Genomic DNA, 18569 nt, shown 5'->3' on the forward strand with positions numbered 1-18569 from the left:
CCATTTTCTCTTCAGACCCAACACCAACAAACTTCCTTCTTCTTCTTCTTCCTTTCGATCATCTTTTTCAGTATTACTTCACATTGTCTTCACCTTCAACAAAACTCTCATATTTTCTCTCTCCTCCTCCATTAATGGCGATCTTCATCTCAGATCTCTGATTTCTCACTTTCTCTCTCCTCTTCATCAATGGCGTCGTCTCAATCTCTCGGCGGTTCAACTCGCTGCGGCAAAATCCTCGGTCCATCCTTCGACAAAATCATCAAGAATGTCGCATGGCGGAAGCATACAAACCTTGTCGCCGCTTGTAAATCCGTCATTGATAAGCTTGAAACCCTAACTGAACAACCTTCTCTTTCTCTCTCTTCTCCGATCCCTACATTATCGCCTTCCGACGCCGACGCTTTTCTCTCTCCTCTACTCCTCGCGCTCGACACCGGTTCTCCGAAGATCATCGATCCTGCTCTTGACGCTCTTTTTCGCCTCTTCTCGAACAATCTTCTTAGGTTTGAGCTCGATCGTTCTTCCGATGATAACAGCAATTCTCTCGTTTTTCAGCTGATTGAATCGGTTTGTAAGTGTTGTGGTTTGGGAGATGAGCTGGTTCAGTTTTGTGTGATGAAAGTGCTGTTATCGGCGATTAGATCTCCGTTTGTTGAGTTTAGAGGTGATTATCTTAACCACATTGTTAAAACTTGTTATAATGTTTATTTAGGGGGTTTGAATGGGACTAATCAGATCTGTGCTAAGGCTGTTTTAGCTCAAATTGTGTTAATTGTATTCGCTCGTGTTGAAGAGGATTCTATGTTTGTTAGTAATTTTAAAACGATTACGGTTTCGGAGTTGCTTGAATTTACTGATAGGAATTTGAGTGAAGGGAATTCGGCTCAATTGGTTCAGAATGTAATTAATGAGGTTATGGATTGTAATGGAGGGGTTGAAGATTTTAATCAACATACCGAAAACTCCCTGAATGGAAATGTGAATGTGGATGGGAATGAGGATAAGAATGGTGGTGATGATTCAGGGGCGAAACCGGAGGAAAATAGCGAAGCAGGGGCGAAAGTGGAGGAAAATACTGAACCAGGGGCGAAAACGGAGGAAAATAGTGAAGAGGGGAAACCAGTGGTGAAAAGTGAAGGACTGGGAGGATCAGGGGAAAGGGAGAGTTTGCTTAGAGAGGATGGTTTTATGCTGTTTAAGAACTTGTGTAAATTGTCAATGAAGTTCTCTTCACAGGAGCATTCTGATGATGAGATTTTACTAAGGGGGAAAATCCTATCTTTGGAATTGCTGAAGGTGATTATGGATAATAGCGGTCTTGTTTGGTGCTCGAATGAGAGGTAACTTTCTGAATTTTGTTCTTTTACTCACTGTTTTATCAATCATGTTTGATGTTGCTGTTGTTTAATTTATGATTAGGTACTTAGTTTTTATGCCCGGTTCAATAGCTGCTGTACAATATAATGACATTGGCACGGTACATTCAAAATATATGAAAGAATATTTAGGTGCACTGTTGTGATAAATGAAGAAAAGCTCTTTTGAAAGTACCTAATACTGGTCTTGTAGTTGCTCTTTTGAAAGAACCTAATACTGGTCTTGTAGTTATGTTTTATTTATGTATATTTTAATTTGATTTTGAGGAAACTAGGTTGGTCCTTTTATTAGTGCTCAACCAAACTTATTTCAAATAAGGATGTGGAGCGAATCATCAAATTCATCAAAACAATTAAACTAAAAGAGATTGAATCAATTTTTTACCGAACATTGACCACTGCAATTTGTTGGCCTCTTGTAAACAATGTTGGATAATAAAAAAATCAAATTGGCCGGAGTCTTTTAGAGTATCATCAATCACATTTTGGACTTCTGAATTTCTAACCCACTTCTTAGGACTTTAATAGTGTGTAGACTGTCTCTTTCAATTTTAGTCTCAAGAAATCTAATTAAACATGGTGCATGTGAGGTTTAGTTATGAGGTGCTCATGAGGTACATATTGTACATCTAAGGTGAATTAGGTACACCTTTCTCATTACCAAAGCTAATTAAAATATTGTGTATGACCCTGCATTTGCCAAAGCTAATTTATTAGAGATTAAAATTAGATTTAGCATTGTGATCTTTGGTATAGGTTGCCTTTGATTGGAGTCTAATTTGAAGTAATGGCTTCTACCAATCCATTCATATAACGACCTAAATGTTGAGTTGGGAATGAAGATTATAAGTAGTTTTTAATTATAGATCTAAATATTTGAAAGTGGAATAATAGAAAAAAGAAGTATCGGAAGGTGTTGGGAGTTAGGAGAAAAAGATTGATGGGATGGAGAGGTATGAGGGAAGTAAGTCTGAAGAGGAAGTTTTAACCTTATTTCAGACTATGCGAAATTGTATGTGTGGCTTAACTGACTTCATTATGGGACAATGGAGGTATTGATGCTCATAGATACGAAGTAGTTTTGTTTGTTTGCTGATCATAAGGTATATATACAAATTTCTGGTGTAAGAAATCCGGAGTTGAAGCCATGACATTATAGGTAAAAGTTGAGAACCTTTTGTAAGATGAAACACATACAAAAGCAAATCTTGATATATTTGGATTCAGTTTTTCCTAATTTAGGCTACAGGACTGGTTAATATTTGCGTAGTGCAACTATTGTAATTGAATATTTAGCAATATCAATGAGTGGGGAAGAATTTCCTACACTTGAGGTACCCCCCCCCCCCACCACCACCACCACCACTGGTGCCTGAGGGTTGGAGAGGGAAAGTTAGTGAGGAAACTAAGTGAACTAAGGTCTGGGAAAGAATGGATCTCATGAGTAAGCTCCGGTATACTGGCTCTCAATGCCCTGGGCCTTACAGACAGACCACTTACTCACACTCTCAGGACCACAGACCACTTACAGACAGCTTTCTGTGAAGCTGCTTCCTAGTGTATTTGTTTTTCACTCGCCTTCATTAATTGTTGTATCAATGATACAGATAACCATTATTTATGTTCCCGTCTGAATATTATTGAAATTATCTGTGCTCTTTCTTGCAGCTTCCTGAACATCATCAAACAGTTTCTCTGTTTGTCATTGCTGAAGAACAGTGCATTGTCAGTGATGACCATCTTCCAGCTTCTGTGCTCAATTTTTATGAGCTTGCTTTCAAAATTCAGATCAGGGTTGAAATCTGAGATTGGAATCTTCTTTCCAATGCTTATCCTTCGTGTCCTGGAAAATATAACTCAGCCTCGTTTTATTCAGAAAATGACTGTCCTTAACCTACTAGAGAAGATTTCTCAAGATCCACAGCTAATCATTGATATTTTTGTCAACTACGATTGTGACCTGGATGCTCCAAATATTTACGAGAGGTACTTCTGATGTCTAATCCTTTGTTTAGGTCTCAAATAGAAAAAAGGTGTGTAAAGTTTGCTTGTCTGGGAGTTATCTGTTTCCTTTCCAATGCAGATCTATTCTCTATCGTCTTTTGCATTGTTGATGTTGAATTATTTTGCTAGATTATTACTATTATTTTATGTCGTATGAACTTTTGCTATTAATTTGCAGTTTTTGCATCTCTCTGATCCATATCTGCTGTTGTGCTGACTCATTAGTAAATGACTTTTTTTCTAACGGCATGCATGAGGGTGATGAAGATTATGCAGAAAAAAAGAATACTCATGAATGTAAGCTGTGATAAATTGTGTCATTGTAGCAAATTTGACAGACTCTTCTTTTGACAGATTAAGTAGTTTTATAGATTGATGAGAGGATTTAATCCAAGATTTCTTCACACGAGCATAAGTATTTATAGTGTTTGATGATGTAGTGGTTTGTTAAATGGAAGTGTTTACAGTGTTTTGATGTCAATTAGGATGACATATTGATGAAGCATGATGATATCTTCTGTTTATCTGTTAATTCACTTTAGAAGTATATGTAATTGTGACAAACTTGCATCTTTGACAAACTTGCATGGTTAATGGTTTGGAATATATTTTGGTTCACATCTCTTATGATTTTTGAAAGTGTGTGCTAACTATGATTTTAATTGACCAGAGATGTCATTGGTTTTCTGCCTTGGTTATCAAAAAAACCTTAACCTCATATAACATGCGCTCCACATATTTTTCTGTGAAATAGTAGATATTTCTGCTGCACCTGATCCTTCTACAATAGGTGAGACCACGAGAGCTTTACTAGAGACATTTGATCCACGGTCTGTTTTGAGCAGGAATTGCCATGGTAGTGGTAAGATCAAAAAATAGTAATTGAACCAAAGGTTGTTTGGATGAAGATTGAAAAATGCAGTGCATTAGATTAGTCTATTTGTTGGTGAGATAAGACCAACTAAATTAATATATTTGTTTTTCAGTATTGATGAGTAACAGTATAGGCTTATATATTAGACCAGTTATGGCCTTATGATTGACACTAGGATGTAGAACATATCTGCCTGTTAACTCCATACTCATCTTTCTCACCCCTTTTGCATTTTCATGCCCATTTAATGATTTTTCATAATATGACAGATCTGAAAATCTATATAAGCTCTTATAATTCCATCAGATGTTTGCAGGACGGTTAATGGCCTTTTGAAGACTGCTCTTGGTCCTGCACCTGGTTCTACTACACCATTGTCTCCAGTTAAGGATCTTACATTTCGAGTTGAATCCGTTAAATGCCTAGTTAGAATTGTCAAGTCAATGGGAGTATGGATGGACCAGCAACTGAAAATTGGGGAGACTTCTTTGTCGAATAGATCCTCTGTGGTGACTGGCTCGGTAGACATGCATTCTGCCCTGAATGGAGAAGAGGGAATGATTGCTGAGTATGAACTGCTTCCAGAATCAAATTCTGAGTCATCTGATGCTGCAACACTTGAGCAACGCCGAGCTTATAAACTTGAAATTCAGGTTTTTTTGCCCTTATAATTTATTGAGGTTCAAAACCTTTGGACTTTGGTTTTGCTTTTTGTGATATAATATATACTGTGTATTGACCTTAGGATGCTTATCTAGAAAAATGAAAGAAGGTATATTAATACTTGTTTATCTAGCCAACAATTGCTTGAGTATGGAACCTTGTAACATCACATAATTTCTTGAACTAAAAAAACTGTTTCTTGTCCTATCTCATGGCAGACAATCCTTTCATATCAACGTCTAGTCTAAACTTCAGCGGTTGAAAGTGATCGTCATTAGTCATGTCAACCTGAAAATTATATGTTGATTAACATCTCATGTCCATGGAAGTTGAAATGTACCTTTTTCTGACTTTCATCTGAGCAGTCCAAGGTCATGTCAAATAGATCCTTCTTTTTGGACTACTGTGCAGTCCAGATACATAGAAAAGTCACAAAATTGAACAGAGAGAACCTAGGATTAAGAGTAGTTGGAAAGAATAAGTCATGTTGGCTTCAAGGGTTTCACCTTTCCTTAGTTTGAAAGAGGTACTCTAGAATAATGTCCAATTGAAGAGCATAGGCCGATATTAATTCCATGGATTTTAACTATTTTTGTAAGTTGGTGGTCATTTAGGTTCAAATTTGAAGTAACCTTATTATTATTATTAATTATCAATGTTACTCCGTATTATTGTTTAAGAAAAAAACCTATGTCCTTTAAACTTATAAACTAAACCCGCGTTACAGGAGTTTTGGGTTTAACACTGATATTTTAGCAACAAATCTAATGAATATGATTGTAGTAGTGCTTGGTGTATTGATCTTTTTTGGAAAGGGAGTGTGTGCGTGCTTTATATTTTAAGAATAGGCTGGATTCAACCAACTTTATCCTAGTCTTATGCTTGCTGCAGTGGTAAGTTTTGTAATCGTAAGTCATCTAAGATATATTTCTTTTTATGATATATCTTTTTCCGTTCTCATCTACTTTTCCTCTTCACACCATTACCATGTTTTATTACTCTAAATCTTCCCCATTTTTTTGGTGACTTTTGTAATTTTACGATATATCCCTATCAGCCATCTTGATTCCTGGCCCATTTATCAAATTAGTTTCCATTCTTTCTCCAGTTCTTGTTTAATTGGACTACACTTTTCAAAAAAAAAAAAAAAAATCCCCTTACACAATAGCCATTTTCCGAATATAAGCAATATCACATTTTTAGTGTTTAACAGCTCCTCTTTTTTTTTTTTTTTTTTTGGGTTTTTCTATATAGTAACCTTGTCAATTTCGTTTTTCTACGTTGTGCCCCAACATATATCACTTTCCACACTGTAACCCCAATATCCATTTTGTTTCCATACGGTAATCTTGCCGTTAAAAAATCTGTTAATGGGGCCCACTCTCCATTTATTAATATTTTTTTTATCGATTTACACGTTGGAAAATATCCCGTTAAAGGTTTTGGGGGATATTTTGGCCCTTATGGGTCCAAATTGAACTCAGATTTCACAAAAAAAAGTAACGTAAATGCCTCGTTTTGCGTATTAAAACGTGAACACGTAAATCGAGTCATTTCTTAATAAGCAAAACGAGGCATTTAAGTTATTTTTTTTGCCAAATCTGAGCTCAATTTGGACCCTTAAAGAGCTAAAATAGCCCCCAAAACCTTTAACGAAAGGTTTTTCAACGCGCAAATCGATAAAAAAATATTAATAAATGGAGAGTGGGCCCCACTAATGTTATTTTTTAACGGCGGGATAATCGGCAAGGTTACCGTATAGAAACAAAATGTATATTGGGGTTACAGTGTGGAAAGTGATATATGTTGGGGCACAACGTAGAAAAGTGAAATTAATAGGGTTACTATATAGAAAAACCCTTTTTTTTTAATTAAAAAAATTTGAAAAGGGAAAATTAATCTCGATCAACTAGAACTTTGAGATGTCTACAAAATTTGATTAACACAAGTATGAAATACTCATTTTCTATACCCAATAACAAAAAAAATAGTGTAATTTTACTCCAACAACTACTCAAAGTCTTCCATACTTCTGATATTGATGTTAGTAGCGTTTGTGTTGTATTCCTTACAATACCTTGTTCCTGTTTACAGTTTAAACAACCCAAAGTTCATGGCAATAGAAAATCTTTTCTTTTAATAATTTTCTAGCTTTTGAAGAATCGTAAGTGGTATTTATATAACTATGTTGTAGTGCTGTTTATTTTTGTATTGGTTGGAGTTTTGTTCTGCCTTAATTGAAATCCTGGATCTGCTTCTGAACAGTGATCCTTTATTTGGACCAAATCTTAGACATCTTCATGAAATAGTTGAGTGTGATACCTGGACACTGATGTGGACACATACCTTTTTCAATAGTACCTGTATCCGAGTTACATAGCTTGTGCACTAACACGTTCCATGTGTATCATGCTGAAGATAATTTGTGGCTTCCATCTAAAAGTATTAGGCTCGTTTTTTTTTTTTATACTAAGCATTGTTAATCTTTTAGTAAACTCTTGAACAAATGTTTATAGCTCTATTTTTTATTGATTACTCTCCTTTCCATGTGCAGAAAGGCATCACATTGTTTAACAGGAAGCCTTCCAAAGGTGTTGAATTCCTAATCAACACCAAAAAAGTTGGTGGTTCCCCTGAAGACGTAGCCTCTTTTCTGAAGAACACTGCTGGACTGAATCCAACTGTTATTGGGGACTACTTGGGAGAACGAGAGGATTTTCCATTGAAAGTTATGCATGCTTATGTTGATGGATTCAATTTTGAAAAAATGGATTTTGGTGAAGCTATTCGGTATTTTCTGCGGGGTTTCAGATTGCCTGGAGAGGCTCAAAAGATAGACCGAATCATGGAGAAGTTTGCTGAGCGCTACTGTAAATGCAATCCTAACTCATTTAAAAGCGCAGATACAGCTTATGTCCTTGCTTATTCTGTTATAATGCTCAACACCGATGCTCACAATAACATGGTCAAAGATAAGGTGAGCTTTGTGTTTGAAATGTTTGCTTTCTATTTGATGATAAGGAGACTAATCTGCCATTAATCTATCTGTGGGATGTTTGGTAATTCTTAAATAGTCCTCATTTCTTATTCATATAATTTAATCTGGCACCACCAAATTTTATTACTTATAACTGTTTTTTTTTTTTTTTTTTTTGACAAAATATTCTCCAGATGACGAAAGCTGATTTTATTCGGAACAATCGTGGAATTGATGATGGCAAGGACTTACCTGAAGAGTATCTAGGTGCTATATATGATCAAATCGTGAAAAATGAAATAAAAATGAATGCCGAAACTTCTCAACCACAGAGCAAGCAGGTCAATGGGTTGAACAGGTTGTTGGGCTTGGATGGTATACTGAACTTGGTCATGGGGAAGCAGCCCGAAGAAAAGCCATTGGGTACTAATGGCCTTCTTATCAAGAATATCCAGGAGCAGTTTAAGGCAAACTCTGGAAAATCAGAGTAAGTCCCATGTTAAATAGCGTTTATTTCCTAAAAATATTAATATTCTACAGACTACCTCTATGTAAAGCAATACGCCCCTTTTATTAATAGATGCCTAAAAATCAGCAGATTTGAATGGACTGAGGTCATGATAAATGCTTTTGTCTCGTAGCATCAAGAAAGCTGCAAATTTTACAGCAACTCTTGAAAACCATAGCCTAACAATTTTGCTCACCTATTGCTCAAGTGAATGTAACCTTTTTTTTATTATAGTTGGAGGAAGGGTATATATAGTGCCTTTCAATTGGCAGTGATATGAAAGCCTAATCATTCCCACATATGATGTGGCATGAAGTGGCATTTACTTGATGTCTCCATCAACATTACTTGTTTTAAGGAATGGTTGAGTTTTGAACGAAATATCTCATCCATGCAGTTTGATGACATATGTATAATCACTAACACTCCAAGATTAGTGAGAATATGCTAATAACAGATGCACTATGTACAAGGGGCCATAATAATTTATTTTTAAATTAAGCATGGAGGATAATGCATCTGTGATACAACAGCCATCACTGTGTTGACCACCCCTCCCTTGGTCCTCTCTCCTCTCTACCATCACTACCAATGCTTAGTCACCGCAAGACCACAAGCCAACTCTGTCCATATGGATAATAGCACACAACATTTGATGGTAATTGGGGCAAGTCATCATCACCATCTCTTGCTTAGCCTCCACCAGTCCACCTTCACACCACATCATCTCTCCAGCATGACTTTAAACAATGAACAATAACTATGCTTAAACCTATGCATTACAGAAATACTAACTTCCTTCTAAAGTTTTCTATAGAATTTTGCATTGCATGGATTAATCACTTGTAATTTCTTAAAGCCTTTCACATGTTTACTGGTGTTGTTTGTTGACATTGGGCAAGGCAGGTAGCAAATATCTAGTATCAACTAATTATTTTTTTATTAATAACACTAGTTTGAGATTTAAATAATCAAGGAAAGAGTGGTTTGTCTGTGTGTGTCTCCAGTAACTTATCACAAATTAAAAGCAATTGCGTATTGGTATCTTTATCATGTATGAGAAAAGATCTTAGTGTTAAAGGCAACATTGCTTTGTTGCAGGTCTGTTTTTTATGCAGTTTCGGATGTTTCAATATTGAGGTTTATGGTAGAAGTTTGTTGGGGTCCTATGCTGGCTGCCTTTAGTATGACACTTGATCAGAGTGATGACAAGTTAGCTACTTCAGAATGTTTGCAAGGCTTCCGATATGCTGTACACGTAACCGCAGTCCTAAGTATGCAGACCCAAAGAGATGCTTTTGTGACCTCTCTGGCCAAATTCACTTATCTTCACTGTGCAGCAGATATGAAGCAAAAAAATATTGATGCTATGAAGGTAAGCCTTTTTAAAGTTATTGAGGAGAAGAGACAATCATTGTTAATGTGAAAAGCTGCTTAGCTAGTTGATGGTGCTGTTCATGCGAACTATAAAAACTTATGCAAAAACAAAATAACAGAGTATCTTATCTTAATGGAGTTATGTTGTCTCTTCAGCTGTGTTGCATAGTTTCATTAACCAGTGATAATATTTATACAACGCGTTAATGTAATTATGTGAAGCATTCTAGACCATATCCAAAACTGTGTGCAAAACAATAGTTCCATACCATTTACTTTTTCTGCTCTGTTTTTATGTAGCAGGAATTGGTTAAACCCAACAATATTGAAAAGATGTCGCTCTGAGCACTCTCATAGTGGCGTCAAATTTCTTTCTAGTGCAAACAACGTATTACATGTTTACCTGCCATTTTCTTTCTGATGATGTGACACTTATTATTGCAGACCATAATGTCTATAGCTATTGAAGATGGGAATTACCTTCAAGAAGCATGGGAGCACATTCTAACATGCTTGTCTAGATTTGAGCATTTGCAACTTTTGGGAGAAGGTGTTCCACCTGATGCTTCATTCTTGAGCATGTCTAATGCTGAACCTGAACAGAAATCACTTAAGTCTAGTGAATTGGCTTCTCTAAAGAAAAAGGGAGCCCTTCAAAATCCAGCTGTGGCAGCTGTCGTTCGAGGTGGATCCTATGACAGCAGCGCACTTGGTGCTAACCACCCCAAACTGGTTACCTCCGAACAGGTCACTAACTTCATTTCGAATTTGCACTTGCTTGATCAAATAGGGAGCTATGAGTTGAACCACATATTTGCGCATAGCCAAAGGATGAACAGTGAGGCAATAGTGTCCTTTGTGAGAGCTCTTTGCAAAGTTTCAATGTCTGAGTTGCAGTCTCCAACTGATCCTCGTGTGTTCAGCCTCACTAAGATAGTTGAAATTGCGTAAGTCCACTTTGCTCCTTTAAATTTTCCATCAGAATTATCTTTTTGGGTTGAAATGTGTTGGTGTCTAGAATTCTTTTTTTTGTGGAGACCAATCCTTGAAGGTGTGTAGAATTTTTGGCTGTGACATTAGAGGTACGTCCATTTTCCTTATCCACATGTTATATGAAGTAGAGTATGGACCAATCCTAGTCCCAACAAGTGGTTGGTTCCACCTGTCATCATGGTGGTTATTTGGACCAAGCGTTAACAATGGGTTCTTGTTGCAGGCACTATAATATGAATCGCATCAGACTAGTGTGGTCTCGCATCTGGAATGTTCTTTCTGATTTCTTTGTGTCCGTTGGCCTGTCAGAAAACCTCTCAGTGGCGATTTTTGTCATGGATTCATTGAGGCAGCTTGCTATGAAATTCCTTGAGCGTGAGGAGTTGGCAAATTACAATTTCCAAAATGAATTTTTGAGGCCTTTTGTCATTGTAATGCAAAAGAGTAGCTCTGCTGAAATCAGGGAGCTAATAGTCCGCTGCATTTCTCAGATGGTCCTTAGCCGTGTCAGTAATGTGAAATCTGGATGGAAAAGTGTATTTATGGTAATTTCCTGCTTGTTTCATTTACTATCTCATATTATCTTATGATTACAAGTCTGGCAATATTGTTCATGTTTGTTATTAAGAAAACTTTATCCGTATATGATTCAATCTTACACCAACCCACCTAAGCCCTCACCCCTGAAAAAAGGAAGAAAAGAAACGATCTTATGACCATTTTGGTTTGGGTAGACTATCTATACGTAGCTGTTTGTTGCTAAATGTTTTTCTTTTCTTAGGTTTTTACAACTGCTGCTGCTGATGAACGGAAGAGTATAGTGTTGCTGGCCTTTGAGACTATGGAAAAAATAGTTCGGGAATATTTCCCTCACATAACTGAGACTGAGTCTACAACTTTCACAGATTGTGTTAAATGCCTCATAACCTTCACAAAAAGCAAGTTTGATAGTGATGTCAGCTTCAATGCCATTGCATTTCTTCGATTCTGTGCTCTTAAGCTTGCAGAAGGGGGATTGTTTTGCAACGAGGATAGCCAAGATGCCAATTCATATGATTTAAGTGACAGCGGGGTGACCTTTGATAGGCAACCTTCTATAAGTAAAGATGAAAATATTTCCTTTTGGATGCCTTTGCTTACAGGTAAATACATTGTATTATCTTTTAAACACTGTTTTTTATGTCTTGATGGGATTCAAACTTGTTCTTAAATCTCGCCTGGTCATATTTTGAACAAGTTTAGTTCATACTGTCAAATTTAGATACATTTTTTTTCCTAGTTGCTTCGGCAATAAATTTCTCGGTTTGTTATTTAACGTCTTAAGCTTTGTTCTGTTCATCTTAAGAAAATAATCAGGTTTAAAATAAGTTTAACCCAAGGCGATTTCACAACTGAAATAACTTTCTGTTAAATTCTACTATGTTCAAAAAGGTGTATTTCAGGTGAAAAGAATGAAGCCTAAAGTAGCATAGGATGACAAGCTAGTACTAGACAATACTTTAAGCTTTATGTAATTATACATACTGATTATTCTCTGTTTTCTGTTATAAATAAACTCAAGGATTATCAAGGTTGACATCTGATCCAAGACCAGTAATCAGAAAGAGCTCTGTTGAAGTTCTATTTAACATCCTCATGGATCATGGAAGCCTTTTTTCACGTCCGTTTTGGAGTGCTATCTTCAAATTTGTTGTTTTCCCTATCCTCAGCTGTAAAGATGATACAGATGAAACTGAGGTGAATGATGACAAGTCACTTCAAACTACTAAAGACTCTTCTCATGGTACTCAATGGGACTCTGAAACTTCTTCAGTGGCAGCACAGCGCCTTGTTGATCTTTTTGTTACATTCTTCGCTGTCCTGAGGTCTCAACTACCAAATGCTGTTACTGTACTGGCTGATTTCATTAAGAGCCCAGGTCCTGGTCCTGCTAAAATTGGGATAGCTGCATTGGTACGTTTAACCAGTGAATTAGGAACCAGGCTTTCTGAAGATGATTGGAGAGGTATGTTAATGGCTATAAAAGATGCGGCTGCTTCAACTCTTCCTGGATTTTTAAGGGTCTTAAGGACTATGGATAACATAAATATTCCTGATGCCATGCAATCCTATCATGGTCTCGATTCTGACAATGAAATATCCAACAATGATCTGGAGGACGACGACCTGCAAACTGCTGCATATGTGGTTTCAAGAATGAAAGGTCATATTGCAGTTCAGTTGGTCATCATACAGGTTTGCTTTTCCCTCTCTTTTACCACCTTTATATTTGTTTACTTTTCTCCTTTTTGGAAGCCTAAATGCATTGCTTGTTGTCTTTCTCTGGGTGTCAAATTGTCAATGGGTTAATAAATGGCCATGGTCCTGTTGCGGGGAAGAAGCCTTGCTTAGTTTTACCTCTCCTCACTGGGCATTTCATGTTCACTAGCTGCCTGCAAAGTTCGAGTTCTAAGAGAAATGATGGTTTTTAGCTTTGAACATTCTTCCCTCTTAGTTAACTGATGTTTTCTGTTTAATTTATCCTAAAAATAGAGTAAAACAGATTGAACCCATTCTGTCAAATGTGGACTTTCTTCAAACCTGTTGTGTCCTGTAATGGATTTGTGACTTTTCATTAGAGGGAGAAATGGCGGTTGGTTGCCAACAAGTTGAAATTGCTTAATAAATAAATAAAAAAGAAAGTTGAAAGCCTGACATTGCAACCCACTAATTTGCTTTTCTATTGCAGCTTGTGACTGATCTTTACAAGACTCATCATGATGGTCTCTCAGAATCTAACCTCAAGATACTTCTTGAACTTTTTTCCATGATTTCATCTCATGCCAACCAACTAAGCTCTGAAGGTATCATACTGAGGAAGCTTCAGACAGTGTGCAATATGCTAGAGCTCACTGACCCACCTGTGGTTCATTTTGAAAATGAGTCTTACCAGAGTTATCTAGAATTTCTTAATGACTTGGTTTTAGAAAGACCAACAACTACTCCAAAAGATATCGACTTGGAAGCACAGGTTGTAGCCGTTTGTGAGAAAATACTAGAGATGTATGTGGAGTGTGCTGGGACTCACTCCAGCAAGCAAAAGCCTGCAGATGAGCCCGAGGCACATTGGATCCTTCCATTGCTTTCAGCAAAAAAGGAAGAACTTGCAGCACGGAGTACTTTGCTTTTATCAGCATTACGCACATTGAGTCGGTTGGAGAAAGATTCATTTAGAAGGTACATTTCACGTTTATTTCCCTTGTTGGTTGATCTTGTGAGAAGTGAACACAGCTCAAGAGAAGTATTGCCTATTTTGAGTGATATGTTTCAAACTTGTATAGGACCAATAATTGTTGAGTCATAATTTAGAATTTTTTTGGTATAAATGAGTCCGCCCAACCCCACCCCACCCAACACCCCCAAGGTCCCTGTCTAGGACTTCTTTCACCACCACCATCTTATGATAGCTTAAATATCACCAATACCAAAATTTTGTACCTAAATAGATTTTGTAGAATGTGTTACAGATGTAAAAGCGAACACTTTAGAGTCCACATATTAGCCAGAGTTTGTCCATGAACTTGTGATGCTTGTTAATTTTAATAATTGCCTCGTTTCTTCCATTGCTAAATGTATTCTCGAACTGTCGTCATTTTTTTGAACTTTTAATTGATTGAACTGTAGAGTTGGATACATATGCGTAGAAATGTTCTTTTGATTCTTTTTCATTCTTGATTGTATTCTATGTGCCATCAAATACCAGTTGTTAGATAATGGCTTTATCCCAAACATGATCCCCAGTGCTGGCAACTATGGCTTTCGTCGTACTGATCTCCAGGTTGCTGAGTTGCATTGTAACAATACTGACAGCTCAAAACACACATGAAATTTCGACCTTTGAAATAATTGAAATGAGTAATTGAGCAAGTACCTTTTCCAAGTTCATATGGCCCTTTGATTATGGTTGAAACCGCTGTTATGCTTATAATCATTTTGGCTTTGTATTATAACTACAATCCAAATGGCACATACTAGCTATAACTAGAACCTTAATTACATTAAAATACACTGCCCGTCCCACTCCTTACTGTCTATGCTATACATTAGACCTTTGTCATATCATACCGCAATTGCAGTGATTTGATTTTTGTACTGTTTATATACTTTACTTTGATTGTCTTTGGTAATTTATATGAACTTCTTACGACTTTTATTTATAAATGAATTGATAGATGATTTAATCGTCAAAGTTGTACTCAGAATTTACTAATCGTAAAATTTAAAAAGGTTACAACTAAAATAGAACAAATGAATTAAATCCTAATCAATATTTTAGCCTTTTGTATTTCACTCTTTCACCATGCTAATGCTTGAGAATCATTGAGGGAGCATGTTTACCCCACTATTTACTTTTAGATGGGCAATTTGTGGTAGAGGAAGTATTAAATACTGTTTCGGATCAACATATAGTGCTAATTTTTCAACGATATATCTAGGTTTTGGTTACACATCTTTATTCTGTTTTTTTTTTTTTTTTTGTTCAATCAACAGAATCCTATTCAAATCATAATCAAAAACGTTTTTGTTCCGAAATAATATTTTCATTATATAGATCACTTTTTAAATTTAATTACAGGATTACAGGAAAGTACTTTAAAATAATACTTTCAAAAGGATAAGAATGGGGATGTAAACTAAAACTTAGCGGAAAATAACTTGACTCTTTTATGCAGTTCTGAAAACTCTCAAAAAGAATTTTGAGGCTGTTTGGTTGAACTTTTTGGAATGGATTGGGCTATTTGGTTTTATTTGTTTGGTTGGGCTATTTAAATTTGTAATCTCATACTTGGGGATTCTAACTCCATCCCATTCCATTGGAATCTCATACCCACCTCCCTCCTAAAGATTCATAATCCATACTACCACTCAAGTATAATAATCCATTCCATGGTTAAACCAAACAATTTTAAATTGATATGGGATATAGAATCCATACCACTTAAGTATGAGAATCCATACCAATTCATTCCATAAACCTTCTTATACTTGTACCCGAATAAGTTACAACGGCATCACATATGGGGGGGAGAGGGTTCAAATATACGGAGTATATAGACTATATATACAATGCACAACCCTTTGATTTTCGTCGTTATGTCAAGATCTCACTAGTTCTCATACTCAAATTTGAAATTATGGAGTAGAATATAAGAAAAACACTCAATTAAAACTCCCAAATTATTTTAAAAAACTTACCAAAGGAATCATTCAGTTTATCTTCCTTCATTTTCAATTCAATTTGGAATTTACTATATGATGCTACCGTCCAAGCACAGCACATGTAGTCGATGCAGACCAAAAATCAAAGACTGTAACATAACACAGGTTACGACTTACAACACATTACGACTTATTTGAAGATCTAGTTGCACCGGACACTTGGCTGTTAGTCATCAATTTCTCTGCCTACAGATCCAAGATTCCCTCAAATAAAATATCAAGATTCTCTAGATCATGTTGAGTTCAAGTATCATTTTTAAGTTGCTTAACTATAGATTTTAAGTTAGTGTAATCATTTTCTAATAGCCATCATTAAGCAGATTTCATATTTGACCTAAAATTCACTCATAGAGCGCTCGTAAGTAAACGCTATATTTCTTATATAAAGTATATAATTTCGAGGTTTTTGTTTCGCACTCTTAGGACTTTAATCAATTAATATAAACAACTTTAATTTCCTCAAAAGAAAAATATCAATAACTTTAGCAAAAATAAAATAGTGAGAAATTATCATAAAAAGTAATGTGCAACTATGAATCTTAGCTACTACGTATTATGGTTAGTTAAAGTGTTGTGCATCCGTGCGTGGATGATAGTCAATATCTGAGATCAAATCCTATGTATTGAGATTACTAATAAAGTAGTGTGACATCTAGCAACCTAGGGCAATAACAAGTACGTAGCTACTTCCTTGATAGCATAGGTGTCGTGATGTGCCTTGCCAATAATTTTATAATGGAGTTTAAATTAATGTACTTCGTATTCTAATTGTTTCGAGTCATTGGCACTAAACCACATTTGGATCTTCTATAATTCTATTTAAAAATGGGTTAGGATTGGAACCTTGATGATCACATCATAACCTAATAGATACATAGCATATTCTAATTCAAATGTATAAAAGCATATCGCATCAAATCACTCCATGTACTCCATCGCTTAAATCTATCATCCATGAATTTGAATAGTCATAATCAAACACTTACCAAATTTTAAATTGTTAAATGTGTTAATATTGATGTAAAATTTATCATATAATTAATATATGCAATTTTTTTCCCCCTTTTGGATTGGCAAAAAGGAGGTTAAGGTATACGATAGATATTTTATTTAATTAATTTTATTTAGGTCTTAATTCACTAGGACATTGCAAATTACAAATGAAAGAGGAGGATTCGAACTACTCATGTAACTTATCATACATAGTCTTGTCATTAGATTGATGGCGTCGTGTTGAATCATTGGTACTATGTTTCCAAGAAGATCTCATCCATGTATTATTTCCAAAACATTTCTCCACCGCGTAAAACATGAAAGTTGAGAATATCTTTCATGTCATTTTTAGAAAGTGGTTGAACTCTTATGTCCAAATCAGTTCGAGGGCATTGAGGAAAACGTGAATTTTGTCACTAAAAATGACATAAAAATCGTGAAAGACGCAATCATACTGGTCAAAACTATAATTAGCAATCAAATTAAAAAAAGACAATTGTGATTAGAAGTAGCTCCAAATGAAGTTTAATTTTCCAAATAGAAATCGAGTAGACAGCATGACATAATCAACATGCTAATTCGCTCATTGTTATTTCAATATTTCGGTACGAATTTACGAGATCACATCATAATATTCCGAATTTGATAGATTGTCATAATTGAATATTAAACTTAATAGTTAATATTTGTGTGAAAACAACTAGAATCAAATAGGTATCAAAAATCAATTGAAATTTGTGAGAAAACAACTAGAATCAATATCAAGATTATTATTATTTTATTATTATTATTATTATTGAAGAAAATCAACAACAAGATTTGAAACGCAATGCTTTAAAAGATATAGTCGAGAGAAAAAGGCCATAAGTTTAAATGTTAAGTTAATAATCCGCTTAGATTTAGATAAAATGTTAAGATAAATACACATAGGTAAAATAAGAATGACAAGCATTTTTGTTTAGTATGTTGTTCGTTGATTAAGGAATTAGCTTAATTCCCCCTTACAAAGAAAAACACTTATTAGGTCAAATAAGGTGAGTAGAACAACAACTTTGACGCAAATTGGTGGCTAGGTGGTATAGAATGAGGTGCGGTGGTGGTGGTGATGCAATTGGTGTCTACAGGATAATAGAGAAGGCAAGGAGGGAAAGGTAAATGGTTGGGACAAGGAGCAAAGATAACTCGAGGTTTTACATGAATCGAGTTTGGCCGAGTTTTAGTTAATTTGAAGTTGCTCGAGCAAAAATTCTTATTCGACTTATTGGCTCGATAGAATTTGGTTTATTTGAGCTTTGTTCACATACATGCTCAGTTGCATTTCAAATTTGAGTTCGAGATTGACTGAGTTTAAATCGAATTAGATAAAATAATTGAGTTTCAAGTACCTCGACCATCCATTTAATTTACTTGGACAAATATTCATGTGTAACAAACATTTTAATTTCATTAAAAGGCATACATAGATACTAAAGTAGTTTTAAAACGTCAATTATTATTTCTAGTTTCAACAACCTTACAAGCAAACATGAAGTTATGTTGTTC

At 35.5% G+C, this 18569-nt stretch overlaps 1 protein-coding gene across 2 annotated transcripts; it reads left to right on the plus strand.

Moving 5' to 3' along the window:
- The first annotated feature begins 189 nt into the window (after positions 1-189).
- LOC110718707 (brefeldin A-inhibited guanine nucleotide-exchange protein 1-like) lies at positions 190-14453 on the plus strand. 2 transcript variants are annotated; one of them, XM_021897595.1, is made up of 11 exons: positions 190-1343; positions 3048-3365; positions 4574-4910; positions 7475-7897; positions 8092-8384; positions 9507-9780; positions 10227-10729; positions 10999-11320; positions 11557-11917; positions 12337-13010; positions 13504-14453. In XM_021897595.1, the coding sequence occupies exons 1-11, from the start codon at positions 190-192 to the stop codon at positions 14116-14118; spliced, it is 5274 nt and encodes a 1757-aa protein (XP_021753287.1). In that variant the 3' UTR covers positions 14119-14453. The 2 variants fall into 2 exon arrangements, with proteins under 2 accessions (XP_021753287.1, XP_021753288.1); XM_021897596.1 differs by lacking the exon at positions 190-1343 and having other exon boundaries at positions 3240-3365; positions 4564-4910.
- Positions 14454-18569: the final 4116 nt, after the last annotated feature.

Source organism: Chenopodium quinoa, unplaced genomic scaffold (genome assembly GCF_001683475.1).
Source record: "Chenopodium quinoa cultivar QQ74 unplaced genomic scaffold, ASM168347v1, whole genome shotgun sequence".
Lineage (NCBI taxonomy): Eukaryota > Viridiplantae > Streptophyta > Magnoliopsida > Caryophyllales > Amaranthaceae > Chenopodium > Chenopodium quinoa.

What these genes read in the sequence shown, in the direction of transcription:
- LOC110718707 (XM_021897595.1), top strand. Translation starts at nt 190, where the DNA reads ATGGCGTCGTCTCAATCTCTCGGCGGTTCAACTCGCTGCGGCAAAATC. An exon ending in CTTATAAACTTGAAATTCAG is followed by an intron (nt 4,911 to 7,474) that starts GTTTTTTTGCCC and finishes TTCCATGTGCAG; the next exon opens with AAAGGCATCACATTGTTTAA. An exon ending in TTCAGTTGGTCATCATACAG is followed by an intron (nt 13,011 to 13,503) that starts GTTTGCTTTTCC and finishes TTTCTATTGCAG; the next exon opens with CTTGTGACTGATCTTTACAA.